Source organism: Paramacrobiotus metropolitanus, unplaced genomic scaffold (genome assembly GCF_019649055.1).
Source record: "Paramacrobiotus metropolitanus isolate TYO unplaced genomic scaffold, Prichtersi_v1.0 Parri_scaffold0000003, whole genome shotgun sequence".
Lineage (NCBI taxonomy): Eukaryota > Metazoa > Tardigrada > Eutardigrada > Parachela > Macrobiotidae > Paramacrobiotus > Paramacrobiotus metropolitanus.
The window spans coordinates 784,285-800,672 of record NW_026570223.1 but is presented as its reverse complement, the minus strand read 5'-3'; the positions used below and the strand labels follow the sequence as shown (position 1 = coordinate 800,672).

The following is a 16,388-nucleotide window of genomic DNA, read 5'->3' as shown; positions in this document are numbered from 1 at the left end:
CATCGCACAACATAAATCTTGCTTCTATACTGTCTTCTAGATACAAAGTACACAATATGAAGCAAAATGAAAAACTTCATAATTATTAATTTGCATTCTGTTTGCGCTGAATCACAAGACACACATTAAACAGATTATTATTTGTACTCTTTTGAACCTATTTACAGATTATGTATGTATTTCTCAGCTACACTATAATAAAAATGTGCAATTTCCGAGCCGGTTTTATAACCATGCATATGCAATAACGCAAAACAATTTTACTTGCCGATACTGAATGATTATTTCTGTATACTCGTATAATCAACTGACCGATGATATTCTGTCCGTATAAAAGTACACCTTAAAAGTAATCTTAAAAGTAATCATGAGGTACATAAGGTTGCACTGCACTAGCACAATAAGCATTTTTTAAGTTGTTTTGTAAGTGCAGCTTTAGTCCTACAGTGATAATTATTGCTTACGCATAATGCGCACAAAAGTATCGATTATACCCAGACACCCAGTCAACATTTATTCCGTAATTCAATGAAACGGTACGAGTAACAGCAGCAGCAGTTATGTATACTTTATTAATTACATACCAAGGCGCAGGCCCGTCTTTAGCTTGTTTGAAGGGGGTGGCGCATGGCTTCGCGCCAGCCGCGCCAGTTGGAAAATGGCCGAAAATTTGAGGAAAATCTAGAAAAGTGGCTTTTTTGAGCCACTTTTCTACGATTTTCTTCGAAAATTTCGGTGCACCCCCCTGCGCCAGTCCCATTTTTTCGCTTCTGCGCCAGTTTTCGCGCCATGCGCCAGCTCCCGGCGCACTTTTTTCAAGAGTTTTCGCTCCCGAAGGGGGGGGGGGCAAACCCCCCCTTAAAAACGGGTCTGCCAAGGCGTAAAGATTACGGAATTATGACATGGACCGATGCATTACACAAACTGCACATTCCTTAGTTCCTTTAATTTCAAGAGAATATCACAAAAAATATGAAAATTTGATAAGTAGGTGTGTCGAATCATACGGGAAGCGGTCACGATCATCACAAAAACTTATAGTTAGTTTTAGTTTAATTCATCGGTTTCTGCGGATTTTGTGCGGAATCTTGTCGCCAATTATACGAAATTCTTCTCGACCAACCAGAATGTATGCATTACTCCTTTTCCCTATAGAGGAGAGAATGGTCGTCAGGCGACATCAGCTATAAACCTAAGTACGTATTATAAACATAATTTGTCGTAAATTTTGGGTCACCTTAATGTGAATTGGCTCCCTTGGTTCCGTGGCAAAAGTAGCGAGATCTTCAATCATCATTTTAGTTCCCATGCTAATATGAATTTTTCCCTCTAAATAAATATCATTAATTCAGTTTTACTATTTTGACTATATATTTTGTGTACGAACATATAGTGAACGTTCTGCTTAATGTTTATGATACCTTGTCCATTGCTCTCCATACGACTGGCAGTGTTCATCGTATCTCCAAACCTACACAACCAAACGCTCTAACTTCAAAAAGATAATACCAAAACGCGCAAAATTTGATCAATTTAACTGTAATTATAATAATCATGAGCCGAGACAAGAAAAGTAAGAAACATACTATACATACAAGCAGTATCTCGGCATTCGTTTGCCGATCACGGCGGCAACAACTGGTCCTGCAAAACACACTGGCTGGCTCAAGCTGTTATGGTTCTCATTGTTAAGAATATATACACACACAGGTTCTTGGATACTTTGTTTATGCACCTGTATTAATCCCGATCCTAAGCTGGACGCTCGTTTCCGGGAGACCGACGTGTAGCCGCCGAGATGCCTTAACTAAAGCGATAGCGAGCTTACAAATTTCCCGCCCATGATCGGCTCCATTGGGAACCGGAAGGCCGCTAACCATCTATAAGCGATGTCAAATTATTAATTGCAGATGTACTTTGTTTTAATAGAATTATAGAGATACTTCATTCTAGTATCACAACAAGAGCGAATACTAGCGGCGGCACACTTACCACGTAAGAGTCACTAATGGTCTCGACCTTATACACATCAAAGGCATCAATCAGATGGTCGAAGTGCGAGTACACCGTGTTAAGGAAAGTGATAATGGCTAACGGAGGAAAGGTCACCACGGTGTGCTGGAAGACAGGTATATCACTGAACATTATGGTAGTGCTTTCGAATAATTCCGGAGCAATGGTTTGCTTATTACGCAGGCGTCGTACGATGGATCTACAAAGGACAATATTACGGAAGCAAGTAACTGTTGTTTAATATGACTATTCCACAAGACGTACGCTGGGAGCATTTCGCGCAGTAATGTATCAGCTTTGTGCATTTCCGTTTCCAGCTCCCTGTTTCTTTCGGCCACCATATCTTCCAGTTCTTCAGCATGCTTTTCAAGCTTTTTCATAATATGCAGCAGATATGCTGACGGCCGGTTACGTATGGAGCGGAACTGTTTGCGAAACGCTTGGATGGTAGGTCGTTTGTTGGGAATATCCACGCATACCCGCAGCAACGTTTGTAGCCGTTCTGGCATGACCTTATCTGGAACGGCAAAAATCGATGGTCCACCTTTGGCTATCATTTTTGCAACAGCTTCTACAACCAAAAACAACAGTCAGGTACCGTCTCTTAGTGTTAAAGTTTCGGAAAGGTCACCTTCGACGGAGTCGACGGAAGTTACGGCAGCTCCATACGGCAAGGATCGTGTATAAATTTCGTAAAATATAATTCCCATGGAATATATATCGCTTTCCTTGGTTATGGTATTCTTGTCGATTGTCCCAGTAACGGCTTTATTTAATAATAAATCCGGAGATTTCCATAATGCTATCACAGATTCCAGTTCAGCGTTTTGCGGCACTTGAAGTAAATGTAGGATTTTATTATATTTCGCTTGAGCAATTTTCAGTCCGTATCTGGCATCCAGAATGCAACACAGACTGGTCAGGTTCCCGTGTAATCCGGCAGAACTTTGATGTAGGTAGTCCAAGCCCTGATTACCATTATTTTATCATTTGGTTGTTTATAAACTTTCGTTTTTTGGACATGCAAACATAGCTCAAAAAAATACATGAACCTTTAGTAGGCTGAAAGCAGTTAACAGGATAGAACTGACAGCATCGAGGACGTGCATTAACCTTACTTCCACTAAATCCCACAATAACGATAGCCTGAGTTCTTTGTCAATTGGCATGCTTTCTCTTTCAATTAACTGACGCAGAGTTGCTTTAGGACCGTGTTCAGCAATCAGAAAATATTCCGCGGTGTGTCTAACAATGCCGATAAATCGGGCTACGTTGCTGTGTTGAAGGCTGTGCAGCTAAAAGATAAATTCAATTAAGGTCACGGCTAGAGTAGTCTGGAGAGCGAATGTCTTACAGCACTGATTTATTAAAGAACCATTGGAAGGACTGGCGAAAGGTATTTTCAATAGAAGTATAAATATACTTGAAAACGGCAACAATGATGTAAGCCAATCGTTTGACAGAGTATGTGCACCGGATGTCGTACAGTTTTAGTTACCTGGTACAAACTCGTTAAAAGATCTCCTCGTTTTGCAATGTGTTGAATGAGGTCCGTTCCCATGCCGTTCGAAATATTTAGTGCATACACCTCTTTTGCATTATACTTAGCCACTCTTCCAAGCTGCATCTCCACGACTCTTTTCGTTTTGGTAATCAATACTGCTGATACGTCTGTCGACGTGTCGAAGCTTAGCCTGTCGGCGTCCAGGATCCACCACGGATCGTAAAGCGCTTGGCGTCGTTTGGTACGACTGTGGTCAACACACAACTTGGCGCATCGCGACGGTATTCGTGCGGAAGATACGAAATACTTACCAATAAGCGTATAATGAGCCCACCAGCAAGACAGTGCAAACCGCCGCAACCGATGCTCCGATTTTTATTTTAAAGTCTGTAATAACAAGAGTTTGAATAAAGGGCTTCCCGGTTCTTATAACGTAGTTCACGATGTATACTGTACTATCTAAACGATACTCATGAGTATCGTTATGATCATAACGAGATGTTGTGATTTCGTATGCGAACCTTCATCGGAGTTGTCGCACTCATCTCCCTTGAAGCCGCATAACGGCTTGTCCGGAGGCGGAGCATCGCGATCCACCCACTTCCATAATTCCGGTACAATACTCACGAAACTTTTTGACGTGGCGTTGTAAACCATGGCTATCTGCAAGCAGAGTGCAAATACACTCCTTATAAACTTTGCTACAAGTATTACCGGTGACCTTTGCCGTGCCAAATACATGTGTGAGACGCGTCTAACAGATTTGTGGATGAAGCTTATGGTTAGCAATACTACTCTGCATATACAGATACATACTTTTATAAAATTCGAAAAAGAATTGTGAAATACTAATTTAATAGTAAGTGTCATACCTCCATATTGGTCGTGTTGACATTCAAGCGGCTGACAAGAATAAAATCAACCATCCCTCCGTTCTTATCCGTAGCGTATGTGCGGCCAGCAAAGTTGAATTCTCGATTGAAGTATGTTTTGATGAAGGCACTTTTTGGCATAGTGAACACTTCTGGATACGATTCGTTAAAAATCTGTATATTTATTTATTTAACGTTAATTAACGTTCCACTTGCCGATAAAACAATTATAATTATTACGAAGGGCATCTTTTGCGATCCATTTGGCGTCAATTATTATTGTGTAAAATACTTATCGATCGTACTTGAGCAAACATCATTGTTGATTCGTACACCGATGTTATTTGTTCGTTCCTCTGTAATCCGATAGCATAGTAAGCAGGGATATTAAAACACATACGCGGCCTTATTTGACAGGACAATGCTTCTAATGTTACCTCATTGCCGAAAAGAATCGTCATATTAAACCGTCGCTGGCTTTCATCGACGAGTTCGTCCGTCAGGGATTTAATTTCGGTCCAGTTTGGATTCTGTCCACTGAGAACTATCAGGCTTCTGTACGCTTGGAACGCGACCTTTAGTAATGTAAGCGCATGCCAATCAACGTCAAGTAGCACATTTTGCGATGTCCCTGGGACACACTCTATACATGTACGGAACTTGACTGTAGTGCACTACACAGCACGCACCGAGTTATTTTTCTCATCATCTTTCTGGTTCCACGTAACCGCGACAATTCCTGGCCGTTCCGTGGGCTGAATTGTGATGAAAGCCTGAAATTAAAAATTAAAACAAGCACAAGTATGTAGAAATTAGAAAAAAGCGTTAGCGCTGCCGGCATTATAATTTTTTGCCCCCGAGCCACTAAAAAATTTGTTTAGATACCTACGTTAAATTAAACGTGGGGACATATTGAACACAAGAGATACAAATGTTCTGTTACTTACTGCGAGATGCAGTGTATTGTTATCAACAGGAGTGATCTTTTCATTAATGGATAGAAGTGGCTGGAGTACTTACAAATTCCCCGGAAGTCATATTTAATGCACTGGCAGTTATCTATAAAACGCAACGCAAAAAGGCAATTAAAAAATCGATGCGTGGCAACTGTGTATAGAAGTATTTCGGACAAGTTCTATGAATCCTGCACTTTTGCATTATTGCACCAGCACATAATCGTTGTGCAGTTTGTGCTTTAAAATCGTCATATTTAAGTATGCTAACATTGCGCATATTAAATGTATTTTATTATTGCGTTTCTGCATTAACATTTTGCTGAATTGATTTAGTTGATGCGCGACCATTAATTTATTTATCTTTAATCATTCAACAGCATCGGGGCACTTACCATGATGCGTCGAACGTATACCGGCAGCGTCAGAAGAACAAACACTGCCAATATCATAAAGTCCCATTTTATATTCCCAGTAGTGGATGGAGTTTTTCATACCAAAGGAAAAATATATACATACCTCGGCTACGGTATCTGTAATTCTGCAGCATTTCAACATAGTCTTGACCAACAGAAGAATCAATATCTCGAACATAACCAGGAAAACTTTCCGCCTTCATTAGTTTTTTGGCATCGCTACACTGGATAGTAAAAAAATTCGACAATCCAACGTGACGAGATAATGAATCACAGATTAGCGTAATCGTCCGCCAGGAATATCGCTTAAGGAGTGCCGCGATTGCATCACCCACGTCAGGTCCAGCCAGAGAAGCTACATCACTCAACGTTAAAGTGCGCAAAATTAATTAAGATTAATTTTGAATTACTGTGATGTTGTCATCACGTTGCTCTGTATCTGTAATTCCTGGGCGTACCTGTAGCAGCGTTTGTAGAGTACCGAGCCTTGTTTGTTAATCGCAGGTCAGCGGCGACGCTACGAGAGCACAACGATCAATCGCACTATGCGTAATAAAAAAACCATTTATAACAGAAAGCGTATCCAAGTACATTAATTATTTATGCATATAAAACTAATTACGTGTAAGTATATAGTGCAAATTTATTCTGTTCTTGCCTTTCGTATTGCATAGCTTTATTTCGCTGGGAAAAAAATAATTACCCAGCCCATTTTGGGTTTGTCTTGAAGTTCGACAACATCAAAATTACGGGCATGACCTTGCACTGAATGGCGCAAAGCCACTTTTAGGGAATTTGCAACTTGCATTGCGGTTATATGACCTCTTAATCGGGACACGCTACAGGCTTACCGCTTAGCTACACCTGCGCGATTAAGCATTCAATGCGTTAAGTGGGAGATATAAACTGGAATGCCGGTCAAAAGCTTCCCAATTTTAGCTAGCCTTCACGGTACCTTGGCAGTATCCGACCGCGAAACTAAATAGCTACCAGTTGTTCCAAATGTCCTGTTTCTGGATTTCCATAAATAGCTGATTTGAGCTTACCAGTTATATCCATAACCAGCTTAGTAATAAATCTGCTTTTAAGCTTAATCATGAGAGTTACATCCGTGTCACGTTGTAATCTATCTTGATATGTAAACAGAAATGTACTGATGGCTTTTATAATAATTATGGCTCGAAGTTATCGTGCAATTATTGCACTTAACTGTCTTGTAAAAAAGTTTTCCTTTGAACCTTTTTATAAAATTTCAGTTTCAAAAATTGAAACAAAATGAATAATATATTGAATCAAATATTGTTGCATTTTTGGTCGAATGATAACACTTTCATTTACCGACCATATCGAAAATTACTTCTTACAATATTTCAGCTTTAATTTGTCTAGACGATAACGATATTATATGCTCACCTTGTAAAGAACGGCAAGTCATGTTCTGCAAAAAACAGCCACATGTCGTTTTATTTTGCAATGCGTCTACCGACTTAATACAATAATACTGTAAATTATTATTACCGCGAGCAAGGTCCGCTAATTGCAGCGCTTGGGATGAGCACTCTGCAACATTCAGACAATTCCGGAAACAGTACCTTACCATTTAGGCGTGATGCACTTACTATCAACACGTCGCCCAGAAACTGTTAATACGAATCTCACTTTACCTGGACTGGCTAAAACGGGATACATTCCCTCATTCTGAAAAATTTCCGGATGGTCGTAATAATATTTTGCGAACGTTTCCACCACATGGTCGCCGCCATCGCCGCAAAGATCGTAGCCGGCTTGATACACGGAGCGGTACTGTAGATTCCCCAACGTTAACGGATATTTCCGTCTGATGTGGCGCACAGCAACTTCATACGCCGGCCGGGCCAAATAGTAGCCATACAACGGATTGGCGCCGACGTGCACGGACACTAAGGTGACATTCTTAACACTGGCAGCACAGATTGGGAGGAAGACATTGCAGTCGAACATTACGAGGAGTATGAAAAAAACTTTGGAAAATATGGATACCGCATTCGGTGTACACATCGGCATCTTACAGATTAAAAGGCAACGTCATTTTCCTATCGCAAAAACATTTTTGCATTGGCGAAGCAAAATGCCGGGGATGAAAAAGTATTTCTGAAGTTTTGCGCGATAATGTTGTAGACATCTCGGGCACGAGACAAGTAGCAACTGGGAACAACGGGATAACGAAGAACTCTTGTTAGTATAGCTGGAGCGGACGGAATACCACTGGGAAACATGACTGACGTACTGTCGCTGGTGACGAGAATCGTGATACACAATACGACGCATGGTGGAAGGTGAAATTCGAGACGGTAAGCAAATGATCTACTCGCGGGATTTAACACGACTGTCTGTGGTAAAAAGTTAAACTCGTCACCAACGCTTGCGCGGTGGAGCAAGCAACCCGTGTTTAAACAAACGGATCAATATGAGAAGTATTGTACACAATGTACACGTTTCCCGCCACGTCTTGCGTTCCGACACGTAGCGCTTCATATGCTCATATCAAGGTTATACAGCTTTATATTATAAACATTAAACAGTGTAAAATTGAAATGAAACTATGATATACGGTGTTGCGCAACGAATTTGACCTAACAATTATTGTATCTGCTGTATTTGTTAATGTTTTAGGAGGCCCTGCGTTTATGATTCAGTTAACATACTGTCAACGGTGCTATATAGATAATTGATTTCGGGATGAGCATGGTGATAACTGAAGTCTGCAGTTTGTTTGTATGTACTTTACATCACCTGTCTGACCTCTATTAATCGTAAGTGAGACACGGCAAACCGGTTCGACGCAATACTGACTACAGTAAAAGCAAACAAATGTCCTGTCTTGGAAAAGTTGCACACAGTGACACAGACTCTACTGTAGATGAAATCCATCGAAAGAGAATTGTTGGAACTGTTAGAATTATCCTTTAACCATTGATCATTCACACACAGAACTCTAATAGCTTGCTGTTATTGGTAAAAAAACAGTTTACAAGGTAGCTGTGCCACTGTGATATATCTATATAAAAACACACATCCTGGAATGCATTTAGATCTGTCTGCTTAGAACACTGGCTTTTTCTTAGCCTGTGCGACGGGAGTTAAGTAATCTCGCCATCCTGGGCCATTTCGCGACTGGACTCCGCTCCGCTTTCCGCACTGCGAATATTTAGTCGAAGGTTTTTTGCGTCACCCAAAAGGTGTGCATTAAACCTTTTCCCTAAAGAGAGACACCGCAAGAGCCCGTCATGTGAATCATACTATCGCGCCGAAAATCTGCAGGGTACGGACCTTGATGTTGATTGGTTCCCGAGCCTCGATAAGAAAACTGTTTGAGTTACCGATCACCGTTCTTGTTCCTATACTAATCTGGATTCTTCCTTCTGTATAAAGCAACAGTATTGAGATAAACGTACATGTACAGAATATTGTAATAAAAATTAGTGCAGTGAAAACCATACGTATGCGCCTATGCTAAAGTCTCTAAGAATTTTTGAAGAAGTGTTTTGGTTGTCGTCCTTCATGGTTACCTGCTCCGTTACTTTCCATTCGGCTTGCGGTATTCATTGTATCACCGAACCTGCCGTGTATATCACAAAACCAATTACATCCCAGACTGTTTCACGGTGGGCTTGCGAGAAGCAAGCAAACTGTTTAAAACGTTTGATGCAGCGAAAAAAAGATGGTGAGAGTTATATTCAACCGTAAGCAAGTTAAATACAGTGGACTTCAAAAATATGGTTGCACCGATATCGCCGATACCGCTATGCATATGAATGGTATGCGTAACCATTTTTACGAAGCCCATTATAGTTACGTACAAACAGTATCGTGGCATTCGCGTCCCAATCACAGCTGCAACCACAGGTCCTGCAACCAAACCTTTATTTTATTGCTACCTTACAGAGGGCTGCTAAAAGTCATTATTATATGACAGACCTGTATTGATGCCGATTCTTAACTGCACAGTCTTTTCGGTGAATCCCACGTCTGGTAACCGGCTCGAAGCTTTCACCAGAGCAACAGCAAGTTTGCAGGTTTCGTATCCATGTTGCATGCCGTTGGGTATGGGAAGGCCACTGGCAATCTGCCACACAGTTGCTTAGAGTAACGACATTTTTGACATGCACACAAACGTAAAGAATCTTTTTGCTAGTAAAAACAGTATATGTGCCACAATTTCAAATTTTTTAATCTGCTGGATTGTGGTGAAAATTGCAGCTTACCACGTAGGAATCGCTGATGGTTTCCACTTTATAAACGTCAAAGGCCTCGATAATCTGATCAAACTGCGAGTATACCATATTGAGAAAAGTAATTATTGTTAGCGGAGATTTTTCCGAGACGGATTTTTGGAAGACGGGTATATCACTGAACATTATGGTGGCACTTTCGAACATTTCTGGAGCAATTGCTTCCTTGTTCCGAAGGCGCCTTACAATCGATCTACGAAAGAGAAGGTGAACAAACCATGTGGTATGTTTCAAGCAGTACAATAACATCTGTGGTTAGTAATCGTACGCGGGGAGCATTTCCCGAAGTAACGAATCGGCCTTATGCATTTCCGATTCCAGCTCGCGGCTCCGCTCCACTACGATTTGCTCCAGATCTTCGGCGTGCTTTTCCAATTTCCTTACAACCTGCATTAGATATGCCGAGGGCCTGTGCTGCATTGCGCGGAAGGCTTTACTGAACGCTTGGATCGTTGGCCGTTTGGCAGGAAAATCCAGACAGGATCGCAGCAGCATTTGCAGTTGTTCCGGTATGACCTTATCCGACACCGCGAATATCGAAGGTCCGCCCTTTGTTATCATTTTTGCCACGGCATCTATAAACATCGGACGAATTTTGCAAATCCGGCCTTCGTAATACGACATAATTTGTTTACCTTGGATGGACTCGATTGAATTTAAAGTAGCGCTATATGGCAGCGATCTGGTGTACACTTCGTAAAATATAATTCCTAAGGAGTACATGTCGCCCGCTTTTGTTACAGTGTAGAATCTGTCGTTGGCTGATGTGAGCCCTCGATATAGTAACAATTCTGGAGATTTCCACATGAAATTCACTGCCTCCAAATCCGAATTCTCCGCCACCTGCAGCAGATCCAGGATCTTGTAGTATTTAGCTTGGGCTAATTTTAATCCATATCGTGAATCCAGAATACAGCATAGACTGCTTAGGTTTCCGTGTAGTCCGGCGGAGCTCTGATGGATATATTCCAAGCCCTAGAACAAATGAATACTGTTAACCAGTAATGGTGTTGGAATCCTTCACTGCTTACTTCTACAATGTCCCACAACAACGACAACCGTAAGTCCTTATCAATCGGCATATGTTGTTTCTCGATCAGCTGTCGAAGTGTGCCTTTCGATCCATATTCCGAAATAAGAAAGTAATCTGATTTGTTCTGAACAATTCCCCCGAAGCGGGCTATGTTATTTCGGTGTAGACTACGGAGCTGAAAATAAAGGTTACATACGTACACACCACTGCCTTATAATAAAGTTTCGGAATAGTTTCTCTGCGCTTTCAATTTGTAGACTAAACTACGTATGAATCTAGATTTGTCTAATATGGAACTTTGATTCATAGTTTTTAGCAATATAACCTTAATACGCAAACGCTCGCGAGAAAGTTAATTTCGAGGAAAATGTGCAACTCCTTTAAAAACGCTATATTCCTACCTGGTACAGAGTTGTCAGAAGCTCTTTTCTTTTCGCAACATACTTAATTAAATCTGCCGCCTCATTGTTGGAGACTTTCAAAGCATAGACATTTCTAGCGTTATACTTTGCCACAATCCCCAGCTGTAATTCGACGATTTTCTGCGTATTATTAGCATGCAATTTAGAGACGTCGGCATCCCAGTCAAGTCTTTCCGCCTCTAAAATCCACCACGGATCATATAACGCTTGCCGCCGTTTCGTCCAACTGCAAATTTAGCTTTGATCAGCACGAAAAGTGCGCAAGTAAATGGTGACAAAAACTTTTTGTACCAGTAAGCGAAACTGGAAAGGATTATGAGAAGTGCACATGCACCTGCTGCTGCCCCGCCGATTTTGGCTTTGAAGTCTGCTTAGTACAAAAGCCATGTTTAACACGGTGTTGTGGTGTGCCGCAGATTTTCGTACCTGGGTCGCTGTCGTCGCATTCGTTTTCCAGAAAACCACACCGCGGTTTATCCGGGGGCGGAGCATCGCGATCCAACCAGTGCCATAATTCCGGTACAACACCAACTAAGCTTTTGGAAGTGGCATTATAAATCATGGCTACCTGGAAAGGTCACCGATTCTCTCTGCCCTGATCAAGTGCCCTGACAAACGTGGAAATTAGAATTTCTTGATTTCTGCTCTTACTTCCATGTTCGTCGTATTAACATTTAACCGGCTGATGAGAATAAAGTTAACCATTCCACCGTTTCCGTCAGTGTCGTAGGTTCGTCCAGCGTAATTGAATTCCCGATTGAAGTATGTTCTGATAAAGGCAGATTTCGGCATAGTAAAAACTGCTGGATATGATTCGTTAAATATCTGTGTAAACAAATTCGCTCAGTATAACAACTCCAGCTGCATTGGTAATTAAATTGGTAAAGCAAAATGACGATAAAAAAAATCTTACTTGAGCAAAGAGCATAGTGGACTCATAGACAGATGTGATTTGCTCATTCCTCTGCAATTCGCAATTGACATTTTCGTATACCGTTGTGGAGCTGTATAAAGAATGTCATCGAAACCTCGTTTCCAGGGACCATAGTAATGTTGAACAGGCTTTTTGTTTCACTGATTAACTCATCGGTTAAGGGTGTAATTTCTGTCCAGTTCGGGTTCTGTCCACTCAGTACAATTAGGCTTTGGTACGCTTGGAAGGCTACCTGCCATGGCGACAATACCAAGCATTACAGAAGCCTTTTCATATCCGACCTCAACAGAACGTACAGAATTATTCTTCTGATCATCTTTCTGATTCCAATCAACGGCGACTATGCCTGGACGTTCTGTTGGCTGAAGAGTGATAAACACCTTCGAACACAGAATACCATAGTTAGAGACAAAGAATTTTAAATAATTAGAAGCGGTGGAATGCATATTCAAATACATTTCTACAGCAAAGCCTTAACGCCGGAACCAAGCTCAACTCAAGGCATTTGATTTCTCTGTGCTCGTATCGTTAAGTTTAAAAAGTGCACCAGATATATATATCGCGTGATATTTGCGAAAATTAAACAAGGCGCAGTATTAGGCGCTTTTCGAATAATGAGCACTTACATAGTCCCCAGTGGTCATGTTTAGTGCGTTTGCAGTGATCTGTTGCAGAAGTTATTGTAGAATTATTATAAGGTAGTAATGCCTCTTGAACCATAAAATATTGTATTTAAATCACGTGAACCGGAAACTCTATGCGCGAATTATTTGTGACACTTACCATCAAGCGTCTGACGTACACCGGCATGGTCAGGAAGAGGAATACTGCAAAAACATTACTATCTCTACGGATTATTAAAGTCCGGCTTTCTTGATTTTATGACGACTACTTTCACCATCGCTGTTATTATTATGATTATGCTTCAAAAAGCGTACCTCGGCTTCGACCTTTGAAACTTTGCAACAGTTCAACATAATCTTGACCTATGGAGGAATCAATTTCTCGAAAATATCCGGGATACTTTTCCCGCGCCATCAGTCTCCTGGCATCCCCGCATTGAATCACAAAGAAATTGGAAAGGCCAACATGCCGAGACAGCGTATCACAGATCAGAGTAACCGTTCGCCAAGAGTAACGCTTGAGGAGAGCAGCCACCGCGTCGCCGACATCAGGTCCCGCAAGGGAAGCTGCAAAGCGTAAAGCATCCCGTCAGCCACACCCGTGTAAGATATTGGCAAAATAAAATCGAACTTAAGTGGAACGTCCTTGTTAGTAAAGTAAAACAGATATCGGTTTAGCCAAAACAACTGTATCTGAGTGTTGAGTCATTCACTTTCTCGATCACATTGGTTAGCATGCGCAATACCCGCTTGCGGCACGGAAAATTGACCGGAGTTATTTTTCTAATGGCAGAGTCCTCGTTGTATAAAACCAATACGATGGATGTGCCCTGTGCGTAATCAAAATTTGTATATCGACTTATTATCGAGTAATATTAACAAACAGCTGAGAAACGCAAACGTCATCTGTTTCGTAAGTTTTTGACTAACTCTTATCGTATTTGACTTAGAGTTATGTACTACCGGTACAGCTACATTGGAAATCGGTAAACCATGATTGTCATTAGCTAGTTGAAAATCAATAGAGAAACTTTTTTAATACTAGCGACGTATTATTCTGTAGAGTCTCGGATGGTGACCGCTAATTACCAGCTGCAGGATTACAGCATAGCACATCCACCGCCGAGAAAGTGTTTCGGTGTTCTTTTACATCTTACGTTTCGCTGCTGTCGTGCATCACAGAACAAAGCGCATGCGTTTGAGTAACTACCGTATGTCGTAACAAAAATTAAACGAACGCACAACGGCCAGAGGTCCACGAAACAAAAATATTCTGGTGCCTCAGTTGTGCGGTAAAGACGAACCAAGAAATTCAGGAACAACCCCAACTACGTAAAATCCTCAAATTAGCCCTACTTTTATGTGTTAGTACCTGTAGCCGCATTTGTGGAATATCGGGCTTTATTTGCCAAGCGAAGGTCTCCGGCAACGCTGAAAAAATAGAACAAATGTTGCAATTATCAGGGGGTTTAACAATCAATCCCGGCAGACTGTTGCGTGTTTTGGCTAGCCTCTAGCGATCAGCAAAATTAGAGTTCCTGCAGTGGCTTATCATACATACAGTAACGTAATCGAACAGCCGCGCAATATCTTAATACGCTTTCGAGCTTACCTGGTGAAATATGGCAAATCATACTCTACAAAGTCAAAAAGCTTATATCTTTCCTAATTTTTTATAGCGTTCTTCTTGAAAGATGCTGGAAGAATTTTCGATTACCGCGGGCAAGGTCAGCGAGCTGTATGGCTTGCGACGAGCATTCTAAAAGATAACGTATATTAATTAATAAGTACTAACACTAGAAGTACTCGTACTTGTACATACAATGAATAATAATCTTCCTATAGAGCAGTGACATTAAAATTCTTAGATAAGCAAATCTGGAATCTTATTTCTTCTAATACAAACGACTGAATGTATGTATTCTGCCACCATCACCAATATTACACAAGCTGCATCGTGATAATAATAACATTAAGTCAACTTAAAGGAGCATCACGATAAGATAATAATTAATTTAATTATAAGATTGTGTACCTGGACTGGCAAGAACGGGATAAACGCTATCAGATTCAAAAATCTCCGGATGCTGGTAGTAATACTTGATAAACGTCTCCGCCACATGGTCACCTCCGTCGGCGCAAACATCATAACCAGATTGATAAACGGAATAATACTGTAAATTGCCCAGGGACAGTGGATATTTCCGCCGGATATGCCGCACGGCAACCTCATACATCGGTCGAGCCAAATAATAACCATAGATCGGATTGGCGCCCACGTGAACTGACACCAGTGTCACATTCTTAATGACTGCTTGACAAGGTCGAATTTTGCTAGTAAAAAAAACAGTACATACGGTGAAAATATGCATAGATATAATCATCGTAATATGCAACCAATGCTTTAGATATCAGCATTGCAATGCTGCTCGTATTTTTCAGTAAATTAGCTTGATAATTCCTGCGGTTTCCAAATTTTCCGCGTTGGGAAAAATGCTTATTATCATTGATAACGCAGCAAATTCAAGAGGGTGTGATATGTACTCTACTAAGGCATGCTGTGGTATGTCTTCATGCGTTCAATGCAAAAACAACTCCCGTAAGTATTCTGCTGAAAGAGGAATAACGTTGCACATGTCACACAACTCATGCGAACGGAAAACACTAGCTAACATATTAATCAATTCTTTGATTCCATCGGGACTCACTCATGCCAGGAAAAATATAATATTTTTCAAACAGTGCCGGTGTAGGCAAGTTTCGAGGCTTACCAGATCAATATTAACGGCGCCCTTTAACTATTTACATGTATCTGTTGTACCGATAGTGAGTGCGTGTTGACTAGCGCTGCGTTATTTCTCCGGCAAGATTTCCACATTGTAGAATTTTACATTGTAGCCCTAATGAATTGCGTTTCGATAATATTTAATAGTACTCGTAATAATTGTTTCCCAGACTTCAGTGAACTTCGCGTGTGGATGGATCGACGCTCTGCTGAGGTCAAGGGTTTCACAGCTGTTAGCGTAAGCGCATACGAGTACATCCCGTTCATGCACATCACGTAACACTCTTGAACCAGCCTGTAAAAACTATTACCACGAAATACTTTTTTAAGGACGCAATAATGCTAATTTTTCCACCCCTAATGCATCATATCAGTCCAAATCTACCTGTATTGTACTGTATATGCGTAACTGCGCCTTCCTGATACAGTGTGTACGTACTTTTTTTAATGGGTTGTTCACATCAACTTATTGTTAGGTCAAACACTAAGGTCAGTGTATAAACTGCATTTTAGCGATGCGACGTAAATAATGCAATTTAATTAAACTAGCCAGAGCGCAGAG

General features: G+C 41.0%; 2 protein-coding genes across 2 annotated transcripts; both read right to left on the bottom strand.

The window, feature by feature from the left end:
- Positions 1 to 599: 599 nt before the first annotated feature.
- Positions 600 to 8,097, bottom strand: LOC129593392 (atrial natriuretic peptide receptor 1-like). The gene is made up of 23 exons (XM_055489680.1): positions 7,423 to 8,097; positions 7,277 to 7,318; positions 7,172 to 7,196; positions 6,217 to 6,275; positions 5,862 to 6,113; positions 5,738 to 5,781; positions 5,410 to 5,448; positions 5,079 to 5,162; positions 4,827 to 4,964; positions 4,695 to 4,745; positions 4,390 to 4,563; positions 4,039 to 4,180; positions 3,829 to 3,904; positions 3,512 to 3,764; positions 3,132 to 3,308; positions 2,645 to 2,981; positions 2,278 to 2,584; positions 1,993 to 2,212; positions 1,736 to 1,880; positions 1,596 to 1,644; positions 1,422 to 1,471; positions 1,238 to 1,329; positions 600 to 1,149 (listed from the first exon to the last, which is right to left on the bottom strand). The coding sequence occupies exons 1-23, from the start codon at positions 7,799 to 7,801 to the stop codon at positions 1,099 to 1,101; spliced, it is 3,186 nt and encodes a 1,061-aa protein (XP_055345655.1). The 5' UTR covers positions 7,802 to 8,097; the 3' UTR covers positions 600 to 1,098.
- Positions 8,098 to 8,574: 477 nt separating this feature from the next.
- Positions 8,575 to 15,601, bottom strand: LOC129593400 (atrial natriuretic peptide receptor 1-like). Its single transcript, XM_055489693.1, has 23 exons — positions 15,077 to 15,601; positions 14,759 to 14,800; positions 14,654 to 14,678; positions 14,414 to 14,472; positions 13,357 to 13,608; positions 13,202 to 13,245; positions 13,045 to 13,083; positions 12,715 to 12,798; positions 12,513 to 12,650; positions 12,398 to 12,448; positions 12,136 to 12,309; positions 11,911 to 12,052; positions 11,776 to 11,851; positions 11,464 to 11,710; positions 11,061 to 11,237; positions 10,665 to 11,004; positions 10,298 to 10,604; positions 10,003 to 10,222; positions 9,716 to 9,863; positions 9,598 to 9,646; positions 9,307 to 9,356; positions 9,068 to 9,159; positions 8,575 to 8,996 (listed from the first exon to the last, which is right to left on the bottom strand). The coding sequence occupies exons 1-23, from the start codon at positions 15,423 to 15,425 to the stop codon at positions 8,946 to 8,948; spliced, it is 3,156 nt and encodes a 1,051-aa protein (XP_055345668.1). The 5' UTR covers positions 15,426 to 15,601; the 3' UTR covers positions 8,575 to 8,945.
- Between the last annotated feature and the right edge of the window lie 787 nt (positions 15,602 to 16,388).

Excerpts from the sequence above, each read along its gene's own strand:
- LOC129593392 (XM_055489680.1), bottom strand. The coding sequence starts at position 7,801 with ATGCCGATGTGTACACCGAATGCGGTATCCATATTTTCCAAAGTTTTT. Across the intron at positions 7,319-7,422 it reads TCCCGTTTTAGCCAGTCCAG|AGTGCTCATCCCAAGCGCTG; the intron begins GTAAAGTGAGAT and ends TGAATGTTGCAG. Across the intron at positions 4,181-4,389 it reads TCAACACGACCAATATGGAG|ATAGCCATGGTTTACAACGC; the intron begins GTATGACACTTA and ends CTCTGCTTGCAG.
- LOC129593400 (XM_055489693.1), bottom strand. The coding sequence starts at position 15,425 with ATGATTATATCTATGCATATTTTCACCGTATGTACTGTTTTTTTTACT. Across the intron at positions 11,852-11,910 it reads ATGCGACGACAGCGACCCAG|ACTTCAAAGCCAAAATCGGC; the intron begins GTACGAAAATCT and ends TGTACTAAGCAG. Across the intron at positions 9,864-10,002 it reads CCATCAGCGATTCCTACGTG|ATTGCCAGTGGCCTTCCCAT; the intron begins GTAAGCTGCAAT and ends ACTGTGTGGCAG.